This window comes from Microcaecilia unicolor, chromosome 1, assembly GCF_901765095.1.
Source record: "Microcaecilia unicolor chromosome 1, aMicUni1.1, whole genome shotgun sequence".
Classification (NCBI taxonomy): domain Eukaryota; kingdom Metazoa; phylum Chordata; class Amphibia; order Gymnophiona; family Siphonopidae; genus Microcaecilia; species Microcaecilia unicolor.
Window position 1 is genome coordinate 447,512,248 of NC_044031.1, and position 25,003 is coordinate 447,537,250.

Consider the following 25,003-nt stretch of genomic DNA (forward strand, 5'->3'; position numbering starts at 1 on the left):
CACCAGAATGAAGTGTTACAGGTCTCCCTCCCTCTGACCCCGGGTCTGTTCTAACTTGCCTGGATTGCTGCCATTCAGTCTCGGGGTCTTCACTTGATCATGCCACACCTCCTCTGATGCAACTTCTGTTTCCTCAGAGACAGTCCGCAGTCTAGCAAAGGCCCAGAAACTGGCTGTTTGAATCGCTGTGCTGCCGCTACCAGCAGCATTCCAGACAAGTTAAGACAGGCTCGGGGGAGTTGGTGGGGGACAGAAAGGAAGAGGTGCTGCTGGCCTGGGAGTGGGGTACAGAAAATAAAAGGTGATTCTGGTCCAGGGGGGAGAGCGACAGGGAAAGGAACTGCTGGCCCCAGATTGGAGGAGAAGAGACAGGGAGAGGTACTGCTGGCCCCAGATTGGGGGAGGAGAGACAGAAAGGGAAAGGTGCTGCTGACCCTGGATGAGGGGGCGGGAAGAAAGGGAGAGATACTGTTGGCCTCGGATAAGGGGAGGAAGAAAGGGAGAAGTGCTGCTACTCTGGGGGAAGGGACAGAAAGGGAGAGGTGCTGCTGGGCCCAGATTGGCAGGGAGGGGGGGAGAAAGGGAGAGGTGCTGCTGGTCTGGAGGGGGAGGGACAGAAAGGGAGAGGTGCTGCTGGCCTCAGATGGTGGGGGAGAAGGGAGAGGTGCTGCTGGTTGGTGGGGGCGTGTATGAGAGGATGGGTAAGATTTAGGTCTTACCACCATCCCAATATTCACACATATCCCGGGAAAAGATTGGAATGATAAAAGACCAGGCCACATATGAGAAAAGCAATTTATTAACTTACCAATAGAGTATACAGAATTAAAATAAATTTTCTCATAGGAGTACAGTTCTGCTTATACAAAAGTATTGGCTGAGACTGTCTCAAACATTTACTAATCATGCTGCTACTTATATACTGTTTTTACACAAAGCCTTTTCATAAAAGACATTACTTCATTCTTTTCGCTTATCATCTTTCTCTCTTATGTTCTTCAGCCAAAAACTCCCTGCTACTTTTTCTATTACCTCATGTTCTGTTTCCTGAACTCCTGTGCACATACCATTCTAACTACAGTCATGTCTGTTAGTTTGGTCGGCCTTCACCTTTAACAACATCCCTTGATCCATAACCGTGCTGCTGTCTCTTCAGTGCTGCTGGACCTGGGGGAGGGGAGTGGAAGAGAGGGAGATGTGCTGCTGGGGGTGAAGGCAGTAGAGATGGGGAGAGACTGGGTTGGGGAGGGTAGATGGGTGAGAGATACAGGACTCAGGAAGGGAGAGATGTGAACCACAGAGGGAAAGCATGGAAAAAAAAGAGAGTAGCCATGGGATTGGAGTATGGGGTGCGCGGAAGGGAGGAAAAATATGTTGGGCATGGAGGAAGCATAAGGACAGACGCACAGAGGGAAGATGTTGGACGGAGAGGAGATGGTACTGATCACGGAGGGGGGGATAGGGAGACAGGGACTAGGTGCTAAATATGGGAGTAGGAAAGGGACAAGGACACGGAAGATGCTGGACAGGACACATAGGGATGCAGCGGGAAGATGGATGGTGGACATGGAGAGAGAAGGTATGTCAAATTGACCGGAGAACCAGCAAAAACAGGGGAAAAAACAAGAGATCAGAGAGATACTGGGTCCAAAGCGAATGGAAAATTAAAATGGTTAGATAAGAGGTTGAAAAATGTATTTTATTCTGAATGTATTAATTGGAATAGATCAGCCTTTGGAAATACACATCTGTGATAGCTTGTAATTAAGTTTCTATTTCTCTAGTATTGTTGTATATGCTGAGACTGACATCTTGAGGTTTCCATTTCAGTTTTTTGCCTTTATATCTCTATTGCTGATCTGTGGTCCTTGTTTCATATTTGTTGAGTCTGTCATTGTCTGTCTTGTGTGAGCGAGGTGTGGTATTGTGCAACCATGTAGTTTCTGTGTAGAGATCTGTTTTCTTACTATGGTGTGTTAGGGACCTAGTATAATACTTACAGTGCTATTTTGTCATTCATAATGTGTCCTGAGAGTTAGTGCTATTATAGTATGGTAATGTTCCAAGTCCCCTTTTTCTTTTTTTGCAGATAATTTGTGCATAATATTTTGCAGTGCAGGGATTGTGTTAGCCTTACCGAGGTGATATTGAAAGTTTAATATAGATTGTCATAATATCAGACAGGGCTTTAGACATTTTGCAATAACTGATATGTGTAGAGGGTACAAGAAGAGCCTGTTGATCTGACAACTCCCAATCTCATGAGACTGCAAAATCAATAAGCTCTCAGAGAGGGAGGAGGCAAACAGGTTGAGGGCTGGTGGGATGTGAAAGAGAAGTGCAGACTGACTGAGGGCAGGTGGGATGTGCGAGTGTGTGTGGGAGAGAGAGAGGACAGACTGGCTGCAGGCCTGTATTGGAGGCCTAATTATCAACTTGAAACACTTTTGTCAATTCACTTTGATTCAATTGCTGTTTCCGCCCACTCTGGGAGCTTTCCTGTGCTGCACTGAAACACTGCAAAATGAGGGCCTGGGAAATATTACAGTATATTGGCAGATGCAGAAAAGGGAATACCCACAGCTAACAAAAGTGGCTCTTAGAACTTCTACCTTTTGCTTCAATGTACTTTTCCATTACATCCTAAGGATCAGTCCAGACAAATGGGTTGTTACCTTCCGCCAGCAGGTGAAGATAGAGAACTCTTGGTTGTGCCCCATATGCTACTGCACTTAGCAACCAAGCCAGTATTCTCTTATCTCCAACAGGTGGGATAGCAGCTCCTGTGCACTGTGGTGACTTCTGTGTGGCCCCCTGTCCTGCTTACAGGTTCAGTTGAGTTTGGGTTTGAGAATATCCTATGCCTCAGGTATAAACCTAGTGATCTAGGTCCCTCCTTGCTCCCCTGTTTCTACTTTCTACCTCTTTATCTCAGTCTTCCCTTCTCTTTTTTCTCCTGCCTCTATTTTAAAACAAAAAAACAGCCACTGCGTTTCTTTTTGAGAGCACTTGTGCTGTGGGAAGATTGTGGGGCTTCAGTACCTTGGAGGTCACGAGACTGGCTGTTTTCTGTGAGTATATTTATTCTCTGTCTGAGCCTATTAAGTCTCGTGTGCGCTGTGGGGGTAAGCTCTCAGCTACCAGTTTCTGCACTCTTTGCTTTACTTCTGTGGACATGCAGCTTTTGCTTACTTTGGCCGTCAGTACTCCGTCTCCGGGAGTTCAGTCCGGCCCCGCTCTAATGGTGGTTTTGGCGGGCTCAGCGCTAACGACTTCTGTGCACCATGAGGCTTCAGTGGCCATTTTGTCAGAGGTTTCCTCGCCTGCAACCATGACTCGGGATGTTTTTTGTGTTTTTTTTTGGAGGGGGGGTGTAGAAGTTCTCTGCCCTGCTGTTTTCACCTACATTTCTTAATTTATTACATCAGGCCTTTTAATTAGTGAGCTCAAGCTGCCTCTCCTTCTTCCAATCACATTGCTTTTGAGGAACAGCTTCCTAAGAAACGAAAACTTTCTGTTTCACAGGATTTGGAGAATGTTCCTTCTCTGGACTCAGAGGAGGAATTATCTGGCTTCTAACTGTCCTACTTCTGCAGACATTTCAGAGACAGACAGGGGTGATGATCCTACTGCAGCTAGGCAGCGGAGTTGCCTCTGTTGATCATAAAATCTATGGAGGCTTTAAACATTTCTTTCCCTGCTTTTCAGTCCTCTGGTCCTGTTCCATCTGTTGTGTCAGGTAATAAGAGATCTCTTGTATCTTTCCATATTCATGAGGCTATGGAAGAGCTTATTGCAGCTTAGTGGGAGACCCCTGATTCTAACCTTCTGGTGGCTCTCACTATGTCCAAATTGTATCCCCTTCTGCCATCTGATTTAGAGCAGTTTGCTCTGCCTAAGGCTGATGCCATTACAGTGGTTTCTGAATGTACCACTATGCCTGTTGAAGATGGCATTGCATTAAAGGATATGCATGACTGCAAGCTTGAGGCTTCCTTGAATCTTGCTTTTCAACTAGCTGTGTTAAATTCTCAGGCAGCAGTTTCTTCTTTTGTTGCCAGGGCTTCTTTATCGTGGATTCAACAGTTTTCCATGTTGGACTCACCTCCAGACTTTCTCCCTACCCTAGAGGCGGGGTTGTCCTATTTGTCAGACATTCTTTATGATGTTCTCCAAGCATTAGCTAAGAGTATGGCCTTGGCTGTTTTGGCGTGATGCTGGCTATGTTTGAGGCATTTGGCCGCTGATGTAGCATCCATATCTCGTCTGACGAAGTTGCTCTTTTGGGGGGAAACTACTCTTTGGTGCGGATTTGGAGAAGATTGTTAAAGACATGGGAGATTCCAAGGTCTAGCGGCTACCTGAGGAGAAGCCTTAAGCCTCATCAGGCAGCTAAGTCTCGTTTTTGAGAAGCAGAGATGTATAGACCAGGGAAGGTTAGTGCTTCTGCTCAAAAACCTCGCTTTCCTCAGGCTCGATCTTCCTTTCGAGGACGTAAGAAGCCATTTTCTGCTTCTTCAAGAACCTCTCCCTCTTCGCAGCCCTCACAATGACTGAGTCGAGGTTCACTTCTTGCATGTAGACAAAGATGGGCTTCTTTCCCACTTTCACAAGCAGTGGACCACCATTACTGCAGACCAGTGCGTCCTCAGTATCATGCTCCATGGGTACAAGCTAGAATTTTCAAAGCCACATGCAGATCTTTTCATGCTGTCCCCTTGCGTCAGCTCTGCAAAGAGTCGGGCAGTGCTAAGTACCCTAGCCTCTTTAAGGCGACTGGGGGCCGATCAGCCTGTTCCTCTGGCAGAGATAGGCATGGGTCAATATTCCATCTATTTTGTCATCCCAAAGAAAGAAGACTTTTTTCGCCCAGTTCTGAATCTCAGAAGGGTGAACAAGTGTCTTGAGTGCTGCACTTGCACATGGAGACTCTTCATTCTGTCATAGCCTCGGTCCAGCCAGGTGAGTTTCTCACCTCATTGGACCTCAGTGAGGCTTATTTTCTCCAGTTTGCGATCTTTGGAGATTATTTTCAGTTCAAGGCCATGCCTTTTGGCCTTGCCACTTACACCTCACACATTTTCAAAAGTTGTAGTGGTGGCAGCCTTTTCTTTGCCGGCAAGGGATCCAGGTACATCCTGTTTAGCCTACCCCTCTACAGACCCCCGTGGGATCCTTCCACACGGAGGTGTACAGAATTCCAATGACACCCCTTCCCATGGGTATTGGTGCTGGGGAGGCATCAGAAGGCTCAGTTCACATCCTATTCCTGTTTTAATGCCCCCCTTTTTGACCCCTCCAGGGTTACCCAGACCCATGGGGGTCTGTTCTGGGAAGGCATCAGAAGCAGAAGGCGGAGTTCACACCTTATTCCCATGACCACAGCTTTCTGTCTCTTTGGATTTAAATGAATCTTTGGCTATTTATGTTCAGTGAGAAATCTTACTTGTGTGTGTGTGTTCGTTTGCAAAACAGATAGAAGATAGAGAATAAATTGAAGCAAGGACAGAAACAGTGTAGTTAAAGAAATAGTCTTTTTATTCTTACCAAATCAGACTTTAATCAGATACATTCATCAGGCAAATTCTGGATTCAGCTGACTGGAGCTCTGCGTCCTAGATGCGTTGGGGAGAACCTCCAACGATCTATCTGATTCTCATCTTATTTATAGGAGCTGGTCTCTATACAAGTCTATGGAGAGGGTTTTTTTTCTCTAATATTGCTTAATCTATGAGTCATGACCTCCGGCCAGGTGCTCTTCCGTTTTAGTATTGCAACTTGTTGTGCAATTTCCCTTTTTGTAAACACTTCCTTAGATACGGGTATCCAAACATCCAAACATGAACAAAACAACTTTTTTTATGAAGATATCTAAATTTGGATATATCAGGTTCATATCATCTTGTGATCTGAGTGCCATCTTATAAAGACAGACTCCGTGTTATGAACCAATCTTCTTATCATTACTGTCTTTAATTTCTTCATTATGTGTGTTACACTCTATTTGGAAGTTGCACCAGGTTTCATTAGGACTCACCAAGAGTCCAAGCTCTCTGCTATAAGGCCATCAGCTGGATATCAGGCCTAATCAGTGCTCTTCAGCTGTTTAAAGTTATGTAGCTTGGCCCACCACTATTCCAGTGGATAGGTCTTAAGCTAGAACACATATTAACTTGCAGGAAAAGCAAGTCCTTGCTCAGCCAGTCATAGATTTTTAAACCTAGCTGGTATTTTTACAGCCTGAGTCCTAAAATCTGGCCTTCCACCCTTCCGGTGGGCATCCAGTGAGGGCCTCTTGCTGTAGTATAATTATACATTCCCCACTTGTCACCCCCTCTGAGGAGGGGTGACACAAAGCTCGTCATCATCCGTTCCAGAAGGTGGCAAGCTATCAAATTAGAGGGGGAGTTTTGGTCTTAAAAATTGCTGGAAGATATGGTGCAAGACAGGAAACTTCATTCTTAGATGCTATATTTTTGGGCATATGGAATTCCCTTTATATTACCCCACCCCTTGGGCTTAATCCTGATGTCATCTCTCTTGAGGTTTTATGAATGGGACAAATCCATGAGTTCATCTACAAATAGGTATGCGGGTCTTTCTATGGCGTCTATTATATCTGTTGCATAGCGCATGGAGAGATAATCTAATGTATCTATCTCAGTGGTCCTCGGAAGGAATAGTGGTTTTGATTAAGCATTGTTATGGTGGCTCAACAAATATATGGTTAGTACTCAGATTGCAGGCTGTTTTAGGTTGTAGGTATTCAGAATCCTTAAACAGGTCGGAATTCCTGGACCTTACTATTACTCATCATTGGCATCCAATCATGAGCACTAAAAATGGATAGCAAGTATGAGGTTGCCTTATACAGCAAAAAATGGTCAATCCTAGGAAAATTTATATTAACAAAGGTCATGCATGGATCTTGACATATGCATAATGACCTGGAAATATGGGAAGCATTTTATATATCCGTTACCCCACTTGGAGCTTAGTCAAACCTACAGAAAGACATGCAACTTAAGTAAGCCTACACCAAAGTTAAACAATTGAATAAGTGGTTGATACTAACAGGGTTTACACCTACATTATGATATCATAGCCAGTATTAGGGTTTGATGTTACCCTTGTATCTGAGCAATATCAACTTCAATTTAAATTACATAAACAGAAATAACGGGGAAACTCTTAGAAAAACATTTAGAACAATAAAGGAAATAATAGAAAAATAAAAATAAAACCTTTTCAATATATAGACAGGATTACTGCTAAACTGAAAATAAAACAAAATATGAATCTATAATGTCCTTAAACAGCAACAGTAAATCTCAAATTAAGTATCAGTTCTGAATTCTCTTTCATCGATCATGGTTGAGGCGGTGGAAGCGCTGAAGAATCTGGACGGAGATCTGGGTTTTCAGGCTGGCCTGCTGAAGGAAGTGGCCGGTCTTGAGATGGTTAGGCTGGTAAGTGAGGTCATTTAGCGCTCGTAAGTCTTGTACTATACGGAAGGCGCCAGGTTCTTTCTTTGGGACAGGGAACAATGGAGTGTTGTATGGTGAATTACACTTTTCAATAATACCCTGTTGTAACAAGGAATCAATTTGTTCCTGAGCTCCAGCAATAACTTCAGGCTTCAGTGGATGTTGGGCGATTTTGGGGCCTTTACAGCCAGGTAAGAGCTGGATACGATGGGGTGGGCCCGTTACTTCACCATAGGGTTTCTCAGGTGTGGCCCAAAGAAAACCTGGTAGGTCATTCAGTGCAACCTCTATTTGTTTCTCAACCATAGAGGTGACAGCCATCATGAGTGAAGTGCTTTCATTAGGGGAAGGATCAAAATGAATTTCAAAGTGAAACAATGTCAACAGATCTCTTCCAAGTAAATTGACAGGGCATAGTGGGGCATACAAAAAGGGAGCCGAAAGTTGTAGATCGGCATATTTAATGGGCAGGGGTTCAAGCAGTGGTGTGTCCGTTGGGACACCATCAAATCCTGTGGTGGTAATAATGTCTGGAGAAACTTTGAGAAGCTTCTGCAGTTTGTGCGGCACGTGGGCTAGCACAGAGCGGGAAGCGCCTGTGTCAATTAAAAAGGGGACGGGAACATCACAGATAAGCAGGGTGATCATAGGATCATCCAATCCTGCTGCAGTGCGGACTACGCCTAGTCACTGTGGGCGGCGTTGATCTGGGTTCCATAATGGGAATGACTGCCGTCCTGGGGGATTTTGAAGGTTTTGACGGCGGATTTGATTCATAAGTTCATTTTGTGGTGGTAGCGAGCATTCCCGTGCATAATGACCGTATTGCTGACAGCGGTAGCACTGGACATCTGGAAAGCGATCAGGACTAGGCCGGGAACGGTAGTCTCTGGGTCGTCTATTGGAATCAGACGGGCCCCTTGGGGGGCCTCTTTGAGGTTGAGAACGGCGACCACGTTCTTCAGGGTAATCAGTTCTACGGTCTGGGTGGTAGGGCCGTGGGCCCTGATTTCGGGTGTTATTGTCATAGCGTTGGTCAGCATACATAACAATAACAGGGGGAGAGGTCTCGGGGGTATTGGGATCTGTGTCAGTGCTCTTGGAGGCTCTTTTCTCTTTGAGATCTTCAGTTTGTAGCACTTCTAAGTTAGTGCGTACTGTCTTACGATGTTGAGCTTCATCTTGCTTGCTTTTAATAAGCCTTCTACAATGATGTAGAATGTGTTCGCGAATTTTTGGCCATTTTTCTAGTTGGAGACCAACTGTGTTTTCTAATTTATTCTTGATTTCTGAAGGTAAGGTTCCCTTAAGTAAATGGTAGAACACTGGAAGGGCATTATCAGAGTCAAATTTTTCCTCTGTCTCTTCTTTAAAGAGGTCTTGGAGTCTGAGTAAATAAGCCTCAATAGGCTCTGAGTCCATTTCCCATCTTTGGGAAGTGATAACTGAAAAATCTTTAAGAGCCGGATACATGGTCCGGATTTCCTGAAATACTTTGGTCTGAATCTCTGTCAAAGGATTGCCATCATACTGAGTATCTGTTACAAATTTGGCATAGCCTGATTGAGTGAATATATCGGTGACACTAGCATGTGGGGTTCTGCCCAATAGTGCTTTCATATCACCGACTGACAAGGTGGAGCCTAGTGTAATGTCCTGCAATTTCTTTAACCATCGGTTGCCTCCCATTGCAATATCTGGGAGCTGCAGTATAAGGCTATTTAGTTCAACAGCCGAAAGTGGGGTGTATTCCGTATGAGGGACACCACCTGACATCTTATTCAACAGGGGAAAGAGTTTGACAATTGAGGATGTAGAGGGCTTTATCGCGACATTTGGGGGAAATTGATTCTCATACTTTTTCCAAACCTGAAGACCCTGGATTAGGTAAAGGGTTGTTTTCTGATCCCAATGGGGGTCAGGGTGGTCATAGATAAGGTCTCGCACTAACGAGAGTTTGTCAGACCGCAAGGATCCTTCACGTGGGAAAAGGGCGGACTGGGGCTGGAGAGCCTCAGACCATCCTGCAAGATTATCAATCCATGGCTGAACATAATGCCATGAATTCTCGTGCAATGCCACATATTGGGCGGGTGTACTAGGTGGACTAGGTAGGATATGCTCTGCACTGGCATCTGGGGCAGAGAAAACTGTAGGGTTACGGGGACCGTCAATAACTGCAAGGCACCGATTGGTTCCTTCGTCAGTAAGGTAACTTTTAGGGTGCTGTTGTCTGGTGTTACATGAAATAACATCATGTTGTTGGGGTAATCTGAGTGAGTGGGGTGATTCGGATTTTGGTGCAGCAGATGCAACAGTGTCCGGGATATCCAGTCAGTGCCAAGTATGGCGTATGTGAATAACCAAAAATCCACCACGTCACCAGTTTCTGGTCTTATTAGGAGCTCATCAGTCTGTTCAACCTGTAAACCCAAGCTTCCTCCAAATAATGCCAGAGTATGATTTGCTAATTCAAGTGCTTTCTTATCAAGAGAACCTTTGCAGTATACAGACAGTCCTGTCTCTTCTTTCTGGGTTGGGTGGTGAATTACAAGAGGAGTCATGTCACCCCCACCCAGACCCTGGATTCTGGGAATGTGATTCAGTACCCAGGCGGCGAAGATTTTCCTGCCTCGGCATCGTCAGCTCAAGCTCAGACTGCAAATTCTCAGGTCTCTCTCTTTCCTGCCCACAGGTGTGGGATCATGCTCAGGTTCTTGGTTCTATGGTGGCAACTTTAGATTTTCTGCCTTGGGTGAAGTTTCACATGCGGCCCCTACAGTTTTCCCTGTTGAGCCAGTGGTCTCCGGTCTCGGGAACAAGACCAGCTGGTGCCATGGACGCATCAAGCCAGACAATGTCTGACTTGGTGGCTTCTCCCTGCACACACTCAGGTGGAGTTGCCCTTGCAGACTCCCAGTTGGTGTGTTCTCACCTCAGATGCTAGCCTCTTTGTATGGGGAGCCCATTATTTCCACCACTCTGCGCAGGGCCACTGGTCAAGAGTGGAGACCTGGTCCATCAACAGGTTGGAAATTCAAGCTGTCTGGAAAACTCTACTAGCCTTTGCGCCGCCTTTTCATGGGAGGCTGGTGCGCGTGCTCTCGGACAATGTCACAGCCATGTCTTACATCAACAGCCAAGGAGGAATAAAGTGCATATCTCTATCCCAGGAGGTACATCTTCTTTTTCAATGGGTGGAATTGAACAGTCTGATGATTTCAGCGTCTCGCATAGCAGGTTCACTGAACTCGCAAGCGGATTTCTTCAGCAGATTATCTCTCAAGCCGGGGGAATGGCAGCTGTCAAAGACTTCTTTTTCACCTCATTTCCACACAGTGGGGCCTTACAGTTCTGGACCCCATGGCATCCAGACTCAACCGCTTCAGGGAGAATTCCCTAGGCACAGATGCACTGGTGTAGCCTTGGCTGTCGGATGGCCTTCTTTTATGTGTTTCCTCCATGGCGTCTCGTGGGAAGGATGTTGCACAGGATTGCACATCATCCTGGGAAGGTCTTTTTTGTAGCTCCGGACTGGCCCAGACATCCTTGGTATGCAGACCTCATCCATCTTCAAATTGCTCCTCGGTTGACTCTTCCTCCACAGACAGGCTTATTGCACCAAGGACCAGTATTTATGGAGGATCCCTCCTGCTTTGGTCTTACAGCTTGGCTCTTGAGAGAGGGTGATTGAGGAACAAGGGTTGCACAGATGATATTGTTACTACCTTGCTGCAAGCCCAAAAGCGGTTCACCACTTCTTCTTATGCTAGAGTGTAGAGAACTTTTGAGAGCTGGTCTGCACAGAATGATGTTTCTCTATTTGTGCTTCCTTTTCTCAAATTTTATCCTTCGTTCAGGAGAGATTCAAAAAAAGCTTAGCTCTCAATTTGCTGAAGGTTCTGGTGGCAGCGTTGGTGTGTCATAGAGGCAAGATATAGAATGCTTCATTGGCTGCTCACCCAGTGCGATTCCTGAAGGGAATCATTCATCTGCGTCCCCCTCTCTGCAGTATTTGTCCTTGTAGGAATCTTACAAGTGGTTCTTAAGGCTCTGCAGTCGGCCCCCTTTGAGTCCCTTTGTTCAGCAACAATCAAAGTTCTTACTTTAAAGACAGTATTTCTTGTTGCCATTTTGTCAGCACAGAGAATTTCAGAGCTTCAAGCTCTCTTACAGGGATCCCTTTCTCCGCTTTTCTGACTCTGGAGATTCCATATGTACAGTTCCGTCCTTTTTTGCCGAAGATTGTATCTCCTTTTCATGTCAATCAGACTGTTTCTTCCTTCTTTTTCTATGGTGGTCTGTTCTTCGTAATACGCTTCCCTGTGACTGTTGAATGTGAAGCGTATCCTTATGCACTATCTTACTGCTACCAACAATTTCAGGTGGTCTGATCATCTTTTTGTCCTCTTTACGGGACCCTGAAAGGGTTTACTGGCCTCCAAAGTGACAGTAGCTTAAGGAGGCTATTTCTTCAGCTTACATTCTGACGGGTAGATCTGCTCCCATTCACATCGAGGCTCATTCTGCAAAGTGTTTGGTGACTTCTTTGGCAGAGTCCTCTATGGCAGTTTCGTTGGCAGAGATCTGTCTGTCAGTGACATGGTCTTCTCATTCCTTTAAGCATTACTGTTCAGATCTGTCTGCTCAATCAGATGCTTCCTTTGGGGCCACGGTTCTTGCTTCAGGGATGTCACAGTCTCTCCACGCTTAAGGATTATTTTTGTACATTCCATTTGTCTGGATTGATCCTTGGGACGTAATGGAAGGGAGAATTAGTTAATTACCTAATAATTTTCTTTCCTTTAGTCTCAAAGGATCAATCTAGAGCCCACCCTTCTGTAATGGTTTCAGTTTTTTCGGGTTCTGTGTAATTTGTATTGTTCTGGTTCAGTTATTTGTAAGGCATGAGTTATGCCCTTTATTTCGTAGTTCTTTTTCTATCTAGAGGCTGGAGGTTTTTCTCTGGAAGTCACTCTCTTTCACTGCTTTATCGAATACTGTCTTGGTCGCTAAACGCAGGAGCTTATGAGGCACAACTGATTAGAGTTCTCTATTTCCACCTGCTGGCAGATTGTCACAACCCATTTATCTGGCCTGATCCTTTGGGACTAAAGGAAAGAAAAGTATCGGGTAATTAACTATTTTTTCCATGTGAAACCAGCTTCTCTCAACTAATAGTTCTCAAATGTAAAATGAGAAAACACTTCTGTCCGGTAAGTGACCTGATTGTAGAAATCAGTACACTGAAACCAAGTTTCAGAATTCTTATTTCATCCAAAAAGCCCAGAGCTCCCATTTAAACTGTAAAAGCAGAAGTGTGTGCCTATATTTCACTATATTTTAACAGTCCACAATTTTTCAGTTTAAATGGCTGTGGTTGCATTCCTTGTATGTTCTGAATACAGTTTCTTCTTCTGTGTCATTACTATGTGCTATTTGTTTTTAATTTTTATTTGGTATGTGCATAGTAAGGTGCTTTGGTTCATTGGGACATAGTTATAAAAAAAAACAAAAGTACCTCACAAGAGTGGAGAATTTTCCCTTGATGATTCAATCAGAATTCATGTTTCATTTTTCCAGAGAAAAGAATGAAATTGGAATCCCCTTGTGGCGTTCCCTGGGACTTTCCTATGTCTGTGCTCCTGTTTTAACTTATATATGAGCTCTCTTGGTCAATTTTATTGAAACCTGGTGTGCTCATGTTGTCGTCATGCGGATTATATTTTCTTTTTGACCCCTGTTGGTCAAGTTGTGGGTTCTGTCTCTTCTAAGATTAATATGTGTATAAACAGGATAAAAGGTTGGTCAGCTAAGTTTAAACGTAAGCTTAATACTGAAAAGACTAAGGTATTGTGGCTTTCTTTGGATTAGGAAAAATTCATCAGGTGATCTTGTATAATGATGGATCCAAGTTAAAGGTAGCAAGAACCTCCATGGAGTCGCAGATTAATGGTCTGATCAGAAAAGCTTATTTTAAATTGAAACAACCGAGATTGTTAAGATCTTATTTTTTACAAGATCATTTTAGGATTCTTGTGCAATTAGCTATTTTATCATTATTAGATATCTGGGGTTATCTTCCAGGCAGGTATCTAGGATACAAACGATTAAAAATTCAGCTGCTAGGTTGATATTTTAGAAGTTTCAAATGGATCATGTAACCCCTTTATTGGGTGCTTTACATTGGTTGCCTGTGCAAGCTCAGATTATTTTTAAAATACTTTGTATTTAAGTTTTTGGAGGGTACTGGCCTTCTAGTTGAACTCAATTAGTAAATTTGTTAAAATTTAGGACAAGCTCTAGAAGCTGTAACCATTTGATGTTGAAGCTTTTCCTTCAACCAAAGGTATTCATTCAGTTTAAGGCAGCTTTTTCTCAGTTTTTTCTTTTCTTTAGTTAATCATTGGCATAATGTTCCTTTAGAGTTGCATTTAATGAGTAATTATTTATTGTTTTGAAAATCTTTGAAGACTTATTTGTTAGTTGGGGGGGGGCAATTTCTTGTTTAGTTTTTATTAATATGTTAATTCCTGATTGTATCAGTCTCTTACCTAATTTGATGTAATTTGCCTCGACTCTTTAATTAAGAGAGTTGGTGAGAAATAAGTCTCTGATAGCATAGCAAGTTTTGTGGAGAACTTTATTTTCTCCTATTTTTATTAATATGCCCCATCTAAGTCTCATTGTTAATTTTTACTCAGTTTGTAAGAATAACACACCTCCTGATCAAGGAGCCAAATAGTTTATATGAGAGCGAAATATAACAGATCATTCCAACGGTGTCTTGTTCTGTATGTCATTTGCAGTGACCTGTATTTGTTATGTATGTTGCCTAGTTAGTTAACTGTTTAACAATAAAATATCCATTTCAAAATCTGTGCTGCTCAGGGGTACTTCGGTTGAAATTTGTTTCACTTAGGAGATGCTTAGCTTGAAGAAGGTGGGAAACACTGTCCTAATCCTTACAACAGGTCAGAGGTCTTTGGGCAGCACACAACTATTTGCAGGTGTAACAGTTAAAATACCATACTTTGTATTGTTTGAATATTTTTACTGCTGTAATTGTCTGTTGCTTATGTTTGATATATTCTTACTGTACACCGCCTTGAGTGAATTCTTTCAAAAAGGCTGTAAATAAATCCTAATAGTAAATAATAATAAAAATTAATATAGCACCTCACTGAATCAAGTACATATAGGGCTTATTTTCAAAAGACAAAAACGCTAAAAAGTGGCATAAAGCAGCATTTGGACGTTTTGCTTGCCAAAACGTTCAAATTGCTATTTTCAAAACCTGTTTTGCACAAGTTTATCTATGCATTTCATCTGCAGTGTGTCTAAATCAGTAATGGGTGTGTTGGGGATGGGATTAGGACATTCTGAACACTTGAACATGTTTCTGCCATAATGGAACAAAACCAAAATGTCCAGGAATAAAACTAAAATGTTTTGAGCTAGACCTATTTTAATAACGACTTAAGGCACTAAAAAAGTGTCTTAAATGACCAGATTACCACTGGAGGAATAAAGGAATGTCACCCCTTACTCCCACTGTGGTCACTGACCCCTCTCCTACTCCCCAAAGATTTAAAAGAAACAGTACATACCAGCTTCTATGACAGCTTCAGATATTATGGCCACTATGACAGCTTCAGATATTATGGCCAGTCTTATTAATAGAGCATCAAGCAGATCACTGGAGTAGCCTAGTGGTTGGTGCAGTGGACTGTAGAGAAGGGAACCCAGGTCCATATCCCCACTCTGTTACACTTGTGGTGGAAAATGTGAGCCCTCCAAAACCCACTAAAAACCTACAGTACCTGCATAGTGGTGATACTTGCAGGCATAAGGGCTATTGTAGTGGTGACCCAGGGCAATAATCCCCTCTAACTGTTATACTTGTGGTGACAAATGTCAGCCCCCCAAAACCTACCAAAGACCTATTGTACCCACATATATGTGACACCTGCAGCCATAAGGGCTATTGTAGTGGTGTATAGTTGGGTACAATGGGGTTTGGAGGGCTCCCCAAACAATATAAGGGGGGTAACGGTGAGATGTGTACCTGGGAGCTTTTCCCTGGAGTCTACTGCAGTGCCCCCTAGGGTGCCCCTGTACTCTGCTGGGTGTCTGTGTGGCCAGTCTACTAAGAATGCTGGCTCCTCCTACATCCCAGTGGCTTGATTTTGTGCGTTTTTCACTTTGACCAAAATAAGTGCTCAGAGCACAAAAACATCTAGCAAGTGGCCATTTTCAAAAGAAAAATAGATGTTTTGCTGTTTCAAAAATCGCTATATTTGCTATTTGAATTTTGAATGTTTTGAGCAAAACGTCCAGTCAGACTTAGACATCGTAACAAAAATGCCCCTCAGAGTATCCAGAATGCTTGGGGTGCTTGTTTTCTTAGAATTATTGTCAAAATGGCCCTTCCCCCTTAGAATCTTTTCTGTGATTGAGCTTTGAGAAATTTGCATAGGCAAGAACTGTATAGGAAAACAAGGTCGGATAATGATTTGAAAACGTTTAAATCTATACTCAGGAACTTTAATTTTCACTTAAGGCAAAAGATCAGTATTTTTCTGATCACTTTTTGCAGGCCCCAAACTCAACCAAAGAATTTTTCTCTATCTTTCCATCAGCTGACATACCAGGACTCCTCTAACTATTTCGGCCCCTCTGCTGAAGCTCTAGCCCAATACTTTCACACCAAGATCTGTGACCTGGTATCATGTTTCCCAGCCTCAGTTAACAATTCTCTCTTTTTCTTCTCCTGATACCAGCACAAGAGAAAATTCTTTGCTCTTCCCTGATTCCTCCATCTTGGTTCTCTTTCCAGACACAATCTCTAGGGTCCCTCACTAAATTAATGGCAGCTCTAAAACTACTTCTTGCTCTCTCGACCCTTTTCTGTCAGCTTGGCTTCGTACTCCTGAACTGCAACTTCTACCAAAAATTCTTTCCCTCATTAATAATTGCTCTCTTCCGGTCAGGTTCCAGTTGCATGGAACGTGGGCGCTATTTGTCCAATTTTTAAAAAAACCTTCTCTTGATCCCTCTGATCCATCTCACTACTATTTGATATCCAATCTATACTTACTACTACTACTGCTAGTTATCACTTCTATAGCGCTACAAGGCATACGCAGCGCTGTACACCATACATGAAAAGACAGTCCCTGCTCAAAGAGCTCGCAATCTACATAGGACAGACAGAACAACTAAGAGGTAAGGGAATTAAAAGGTGGAGATAAAAGGGTACAGGGCAAGTGAGTAGTGGTTAGGAGTCAAAAGCAGCATTAAAGAGGTGGGCTTTTAGCTTGGATTTGAAAACGGCCAAAGACGGGGCTAGACGTACAAGCTCGGGAAGTCTATTCCAGGCGTGAGGTGCAGCGAGATAAAAGGAACGGAGTCTGGAATTAGCAGTAGAGGAGAAGGGGACAGACGAGAGATTTATCCACAGAACGGAGTATCCTTGGGGAGGCGTAGGGAGAGACAAGAGTGGAGAGGTACTGGGGAGCGGTAGAGTGAATGCACTTATAGGTCAGTAAGAGAAGTTTGAATTGAATGCGGAAACGGATAGGGAGCCAGTGAAGTGATTTGAGGAGAGGGCTAATGTGAGCATAGCGACTCTGGTGGAAAATGAGTCGCGCAGCAGAGTTTTGGACTGATTGAAGAGCAGAGAGATGGCTAAGTGGGAGGCCAGTGAGAAGCAGGTTGCAATAATCTAGGCGAGAGGTGATAAGAGTGTGGATAAGGGTTCTGGTAGAGTGCTCAGAGAGAAAGGGACGGATACTTCCTATCTAAGGTCCTTGAAAAAGTTGTCTACACTGAGTTCCTCTCCTTTCTCAAAAAATCACTTGCCCTCCACCCGAGACAATCTGGATTCCACTCACAGTTTAACACTGAAACAGTATTGACTGCTGTACTCGGTGAGAACTATTCTTATTTAGATAAGAATTATATTGTTCAGGCTATTTCCTTCGGCTGCCTTCGATCTGGTTAATCACTCCCTTCTCCTTTCCTTCCTTGCTTCCCTTGGGTTATCAGGGACTGTTCTATCCTAGTTTATTTAATTTCTCTCTAACCTGTCCTACACAGTATCTGTAACTTCTGCTACTTCTTCCCCTCATCCACTATCTTGTGGTGCTCTGCAGGGGTCTGTACCATTCCCTCTATTTTTCATCCTGTTTCTGGCTCCTCTTGCCACTCTGATCCAATCTTCTGCCCATTTTTATGTCCTCTTCTATCAGACCCCTTCAGGACTGTTTACGTCTAATCTCAAATTGACTGTTGGACCACCATCGTGTTCTTAACAAAGACAAAACAGTGGCATACTGGTTCACCAGTGGTCTTTCCACTCCCACTACCCCGTTAATTCTCTTTGATACTCTGATTCAACCTATTTCTAACTTTTGCTACTTGGACATTATCCTTGATTCAAATATCACTTTTTCTGCTCAAGTATCCAATCTTGTAAGACTGGCTTTTATATGTTGAGACAATTATATTGTGTTAGGAGGTATTTCGATTTCAATGTATTCCATTCGCTTATTCTAGCCTTGTTAACAACCAGACTAGACTACTGTAATATTGTTTATCTAGGGTGTTCTCAATCATGTCACATAAAACTCTAATCATTGCAAAATACTGCTATGCGTCTCCTTTGCTACCTCCACAAACATGGTCACATCTCTCCCTACTTTTCAGCAATTCCACTGGCTTCCCAAGGAAAAGCAGATAATCTACAAACTGCTTACTTTAACCTTCAAGGCTTTTTGCTTAGGCTTTACCCCCTTCCCGCCTTACTTACCCTAATTCACCACCACACTTGCTTTCTCCTTGTTCTTCCTGGCCCTTGCTCTGCCCAACTCGAGTCAACTCGACATCAGGCTTTCTTTTTTGCAGCTCTGTTTTACTGGAACTTGCTTCCTTTGTTAATTCACTCGGAACTGTCTTTTAAGAATTTTAAACGTGAACAAAAAACTTGGCTCTTCCATCTTGCATTCAGTGTAAATAGATAATTCCTTTCTCCCAGCCTTCTTTCTCCTTTCTCCCAGCCTTCTTTCTCCCGTTATTGTTTTTCCCCCCCTGATGTGCCTTGACTGACACGGTTGGTTCCTTGCTGACTGACTGTCCTGCTTCTTTTCGAGGGAGAAGGCCGGCCATCTTCCGACACAAATCGGGAGATGGCCGGCCATCTCCAAAAGCTGGCCAAAATCGGTATAATCGAAAGTCGATTTTGGCCGGCTTCAACTGCTTTCCGTCGCAGGGCCGGCCAAAGTTAAAGGGGGCGTGTCAGCAAGGTACCGAAGGCGGGACGGGGGCGTGCTTAAGAGATGGCCGGCTTCAGCCGATAATGGAAAAAAGGGTGGTTAGGGTGGTGGACTCTGGTCCTCATGAACTGGGGAACTGAGTTCGATTCCCACTTCAGGCACAGGCAGCTCCTTGTGACTCTGGGCAAGTCACTTAACCCTCCATTGCCCCAGGTACAAATAAGTACCTGTATATGTAAGCCGCATTGAGCCTGCCATGAGTGGGAAAACGCGGGGTACAAATGTAACAAAAAGTAATAAAAAAAGAAGGCAGGCTCTAATGAGCATTTGGCCGGCTTTACTTGGTCAATTTATTTTTAGGACCAAGCCTCAAAAAAGTGTCCCAAGTGACCTGATGACCACCGGAGGGAATTGAGGATCACCTCCCCTTACTCCCCCAGTGGTCACCAACCCCCTCCCATCCAAAAAAATTTTTTTATACATTTTTGTGCCAGCCTCTATGCCAGCCTCAAAAGCCATATCCAGCTCCCTGACAGCACTATGCAGGTCCCTGGAGCTGTTTTTAGTGGGTACTGCAGTACACTTCAGGCAGGCGGACCCAGGCTCATCCCCCCCTATCTTTTACACTTCTGGTGGTAAATGGGAGCCCTCCACCAGAAAGCCACTGTACCCATATCTAGGTGCCCCCCTTCACCCGTAAGGGCTATGGTAGTGGTGCACAGTTGTGGGTAGTAGGTTTTTTTTTGGGGGGGGGGGGGGGGGGGTTGATGGCTCAGCACACAAGGTAAGGGAGCTATGTACCTGGGAGCTTTTTCTGAAGTCCACTGCAGTGCCCCCTAGGGTGCCTGGTTGGTGTCCTGGCATGTGAGGGGGACCAGTGCACTACAAATGCTGGCTCCTCCCACGCCCAAATGCATTGGATTTGGCCGGGTTTGAGATGGTCGCCATTAGTTTCCATTATCGCCGGAAACCGATGGCGGCCATCTCTAACGCCGGCCCAAATGTTGAGATTTGGTCGGCCCCAACCGTATTATCGAAAAAAAAGATTGCCGGCCATCTTGTTTCGATAATACAGTCGTGTATGCCGCTTTAAGGGGCTGGCCTTAGAGATGGCCAGCCCCATTCGATTATGCCCCTCTATGTGTCCTAACCATTTTAGGTTTTCCTCTCTCTGTGTCTTCCCTCTATCCCATTGCTCCCTTAGAGTTTGTATGCGCTTGTATGTTAGCTTGTATTGTTTCTTTCAGTATTGTAGTTCTTTTCCTTTTAATTTTTGATGTATCTTAGTTTGTGAACCACATGGATCTGCCAGTTAGGTAAGGTGGTATAGTAAGCCTAAATACAGCAGGCAAAATAAACACTCTGCTGACAAACCAATGATAGCAGTCCCATTTTAAAGAAAATGCTGACTCTGAAAATTATTTACATATGCACGCTAAATGAATTTCCTAAGAATTGTCAGAATAAATCATTAAATATTGATTTTGTTACACCTTAATAAAGAATTACTGTTGTTAAGATGTGTTCTTCTGCTGAGTGCTTGCTAGGGTCTCTAAGAGAGAATGGTGCCTTTTGTCATTTCCCAAACTGTGTGACCCCCCTGACAGAAGATGTTTTGTTCAGCTAGCTTTGTCTTCTTGGAAGGTAGTACGTTTGTATGGCTGGGACATGGGATTGTTATCGAGTTTCCCTTACTTGCTGCTTACTCCAGACAATGCTGCTTTTGACAGTGATCTTGCATTTTAAGCTGTAATAAAAAGAGAAGCTGCTTTTTTTATTACTTATTTAATTAAATGTTCTCATCTTATTTTCACTTAAGGTCAGACTTACCTGTTCATCTATGGGGGTCGTTCTGTCAGGGAGTTGGCACTGAAAGATTGGGGTTTTCTTCACCCTGAAAAGCTTTTGTGGGAAAAGGTATGTGCTTGACAGTATTACAGCTTGGATAGTTTCTACACAGTATAGCACCTACTTATTAGGCTCTTAATTTGACAGTGAGAGGTATATGTAACCATGTCCGGTGCCCTCCTAACCCCTCTAGTCACTTAAAGAAACCAGTTTCCCCTACTGAATCCATGCACCCTTTGTTCTTACTCTCTGGTAAATTCCACATTAATTTCTCTACCATTAATGTTAGGCTGACTGGCCTATAGATGCCAGACACCTCTTTGTTCCCATTTGTGAGACAGCTTCTGCCATTCATCATTGTTTGGAACTTTCTTTCTCCACTGAACAAGGTTATAGCAACCTCTCTGAAATCCCTTTAATGTCCTAAATTCTGCCTGTCATTCCCGTTTTCCTTGTCTATTTTCAACTTTGCTGGGTTTATTTAAACCTTTATAAATCAACAGATTGTTGGGCATCCTAAATATTAAAGGGCTGTGATAACCTTTTTTAAACCGGTAAGCTAAAAATTGGTATCCAAATATTACAGCTTTCAAAAGGATCTAGGGAGTTTGAGGTAATGATCATAAATCAGTATGTGCAGAGGTCAATATTCAGTGATTGCAATGGAGTTAAAGATAACTGACTAAATTTACTCTTTCCTGATATTCAGCAGCATTTTATGTATTTAAAAGATACAGTAAATACAAATCTATCCAGTTAACAATCCACTGGGACAGTATTGATTTGTGTCTTTAATGTTTTGCAAGCCAGTTTTGATTGTGTCACTCAGTATTTTATGGTAATGTTAGACATTACGGCTGCTTTTGACACTGTTCAACATGGCATTCTCTTGGCTAGATTGAAATTGTTGGATTACTGGAAATGCTTTGGTCTGGTTTTAGAAAATTAACATTTTGTCGGTTTGTAGTACAGCAAGGGTTTACAAGACGCATGAGGAGAGACTTGATGACCTGAACATGTATACTCTGGAAGAAAGGAGAAACAGGGGTGATATGATACAGACATTCAAATATTTGAAAAGTATTAATCCGCAAAAGAACCTTTTCCGGAGGTGCGAAGGCGGTAGAACGAGAGGACATGAAATGAGAATGAAGGGGGGCAGACTCAAGAAAAATGTCAGGAAGTATTTTTTCACGGAGAGAGTAGTGGATGCTTGGAATGCCCTCCCGCGGGTGGTGGTGGAAATGAAAATGGTAACAGAATTCAAACACGCGTGGGATAAACATAAAGGAATCCTGTTCAGAAGGAATGGATCCTAAGGAGCTTAGCCAAGATTGGGTGGCAGAGCCGGTGGCGGGGGCAGGGATAATGCTGGGCAGACTTATACGGTCTGTGCCCTGAAGAGGACAGGTACAAATCAAAGTAAGGTATACACAAAAAGTAGCACATATGAGTTTGTCTTGTTGGGCACACTGGATGGACCATGCAGGTCTTTTTCTGCCGTCATTTACTATGTTACTCCACCTGGAAAAAAATTTACTTGGAAGAACCATAGGTATTTGCCTTTTCAGCTGTTTTGTTTAAGGTATTCTTCCCATTTGTAGCTAGCTTTCTTGTTTAGATGTGAATTATAGGTTGTACATTGATCTACAGTTCTTTTCCTATATCCAGTATGATTCTGCTTCAGTCAGCTGTTAAATCTTGGATGACTACCAATCGAATTAGATTGAATATGGCTAAAATGCAAGTGCTACTATTAACTAGTCATTGAATTGTCTTGTTTCCAGAGAAGTTTGCAATTGATGGGATTGAGATTGAGATTCCTATCCTCAGTGAGATTCATTATTTGGTAATTTGGTAATTTCTTCTTCTCCTCCCCGTTTTAAAAAATATTAATGGGCAGTATTCAGTGTGTGGCAGACAGTGTTTTTTTTTAGCCACCAACAGCTGCAGACTGAATTAAGCGGTTCAGATGAATAGTTGGGGCTCATCCAGCAGAGGAGGAGGATGCCCAATGTGCATGCAGCCATTCACTACCACCTCCTTTTGTCTTGTGATCTGTGCAGGAAAGGGGTAAAGGGATTGATGACTATGCCTGCACAGAATTCTGTAGAGCTAGTGCAGAATATCCCCAAGAGTAATTTACAGACTATAATATTAAACTCGTGCACAACAGGGAGAAGCATCAGCAGTATTTAGAAAGGTGAATCTGGAGAAGATATTCTTGTCTATATCAAAACTGTCTGTTTAGAATAGTAGTTTTAAGCTTACAAATCTAAGTTCCTTAGTGTCCCTCCAGATGTGGGTTTACTACCAGCAGATGGAGACTGAGAACCACTAACTAGTGACATATTTTAAATATTCTGTGCAGTGCCCACTAGTCAGTTTTTCTCAGTCTCCAGGAGATAGTAGAGGCATCTTGTACAGTCTGTGACTGGCTTTGGCGATTTAAGGATTCCCTCAGGCTAAAATGAAAGACAGAAAGAGGGCATGACTTTTTTTTTTTCAGGCAGAACGACTGTCTTGCCCAGCGCTTGGTTGGTTGTGGCCCTTTGCTGCCTAGGGGGAGTTATACCTGGTGGTCTCTCCCTCCTCCCCAACCACCACTGCACCCCAGTAAGGGGTCACCAACTTGTACCTTGATCCCACTCTCTAAACACTTTTAATTTTTTTTAATTTGGGGGTGAGGGTGGCCCTTCTGAATGCCCTTGGAAACAAGATTCAGATATTTAAACCCAAGCTGAGCACCGGGTATTGGTGCTATTTGCCAAAGTGGGAGCTGCTGACGGTAGCAGCCAGAAGCATTTGGTGACAACAGGAGATGTGAGAAAGAAGCTCATGGGGCCATGGTCTGCTGAGGTGGCAACAAGTCATGTCGGGTAGTTTGGCCGTAGTGCACATGGTTGCGCAGACTGAGGGCTTGATGCATAAAGCTTATCGTGCTGTTAACATTTGCTTTAGACTGGTTGTAGCCAGTCTAAAGCAAACATTATTTAGTGAGTAGTGCACAAAGGGGGTTTTCCATAACTAACTTGTGGCATTAGCAGCCACTGAGAACCCTATGCAAATGTATTACAGTGAGCTCATTAGTATTCTAATGAGCATTCCATGCCATACACAGTTTCAGAACACCTAGCTTTAACAAGCTAATTTTATGGCTGCTCTGGAGTTGTTGGAGAGGAGGAAAACCGACAACTGCAAAGGCTGTCTGCTTGTGCTCCCTACCTCTCCCCTCCCAACCCCCCCCCCCCCCAGCTGCCCCTCGAACCAAAAATCCCTGGCGGTCCAGTGAACCATCTCCTAACCCTCTCCCCTAGATCTTTTAAAAATTCCTTTGTAGTCCAGTGGACCCCCCTCCCCCCCCCCCCCTGAGGCAAAAGAACCCAGTGGACCACCTCCCTACACCATGCCTCATTGCAACCATCACTCCCTGATGTTCTAGTGACACCCCCCCCCCCCCCCCCCCCCAATAACTAAAAAAAAAAATCAGGTGGGCAAGCTGACAGTAGTGTGAAATACATTTGACAGCTTCATGTCACAAACAGCAACCAATACACAAAGGAGAATTCGCTTTGTGCATCGGTTGCTGTTTGCGAGTTGGTAAATTTTCCGGCTGCACCCGTATTTAATGGGTGCCTTTGTGCATCGGGCCCTTGGTGAGCATGACCCACTTTGGTCTGTAAATATACATATAGCCCTCTTATAACCCAATAAAACAGGACATCCTTTGACTTATAAATTTTGTGGAGAGTGATGTTTCAGTAGCAATAGCAACTAAACTGCAACTTGCAAATTGCTTATATAATAAAATGCTATTTGTAGAGCTCTAACATCACAGCGTAATAAAGTTACATCACAAATCATCTGACTCCACTAATGTGGTGAAAATAAATTTATACGTTTAGTATATGTTCTAGTCCCAATATTCCAAATCAAATAGTGTGATACCTGCTTCAAAACCTTCAAAAAATCAGAGCAAACTGAATATAGTTGAAGCTGCATGGCTGGTTATGATTGGATTTGAGCAGCTTGAACTTTATTCAGGCTACAACATACACTAAATATATAATGTATTTACACTACTTTGATCTGTGGCATCCAAAGCTTGGGGGGCTGTTTGCCTGCCACAGCGCTCTGATGCCAGTCTTGTAAGTGGTACAGATGTAGGCAGGCAGTCACAGACCTTGAAGGCAGGTTTTAGACCTCAGTCAGGGGGTTCCAAGGGACTACGGAGGAGGCATTTTTGGCAGGAAATGCTGCCATTTTCAGGGCTTGAGAAACCAGGCCTACTAGTGTTAAGTAGGGCTGGAGAGTTAAATATTTCTGAGGCGATTGGAACGGGCTCAGGTAGTCCAGGAACAGCATGGGTAGACTCTGGAGGGAATTTTCTTC

At 43.6% G+C, this 25,003-nt stretch overlaps 1 protein-coding gene across 3 annotated transcripts in view; it reads left to right on the plus strand.

The window, feature by feature from the left end:
- The window catches only part of LCMT2 (leucine carboxyl methyltransferase 2), a 101,778-nt gene that overhangs the window by 50,691 nt on the left and 26,084 nt on the right, over nucleotides 1-25,003 (plus strand). For all 3 annotated transcript variants that reach the window (XM_030212738.1, XM_030212747.1, XM_030212754.1), the window contains one exon: nucleotides 20,583-20,680. In XM_030212738.1, coding sequence (XP_030068598.1) covers nucleotides 20,583-20,680 — 98 coding nt within the window. The remainder of the gene's footprint in view (nucleotides 1-20,582; nucleotides 20,681-25,003) is intronic.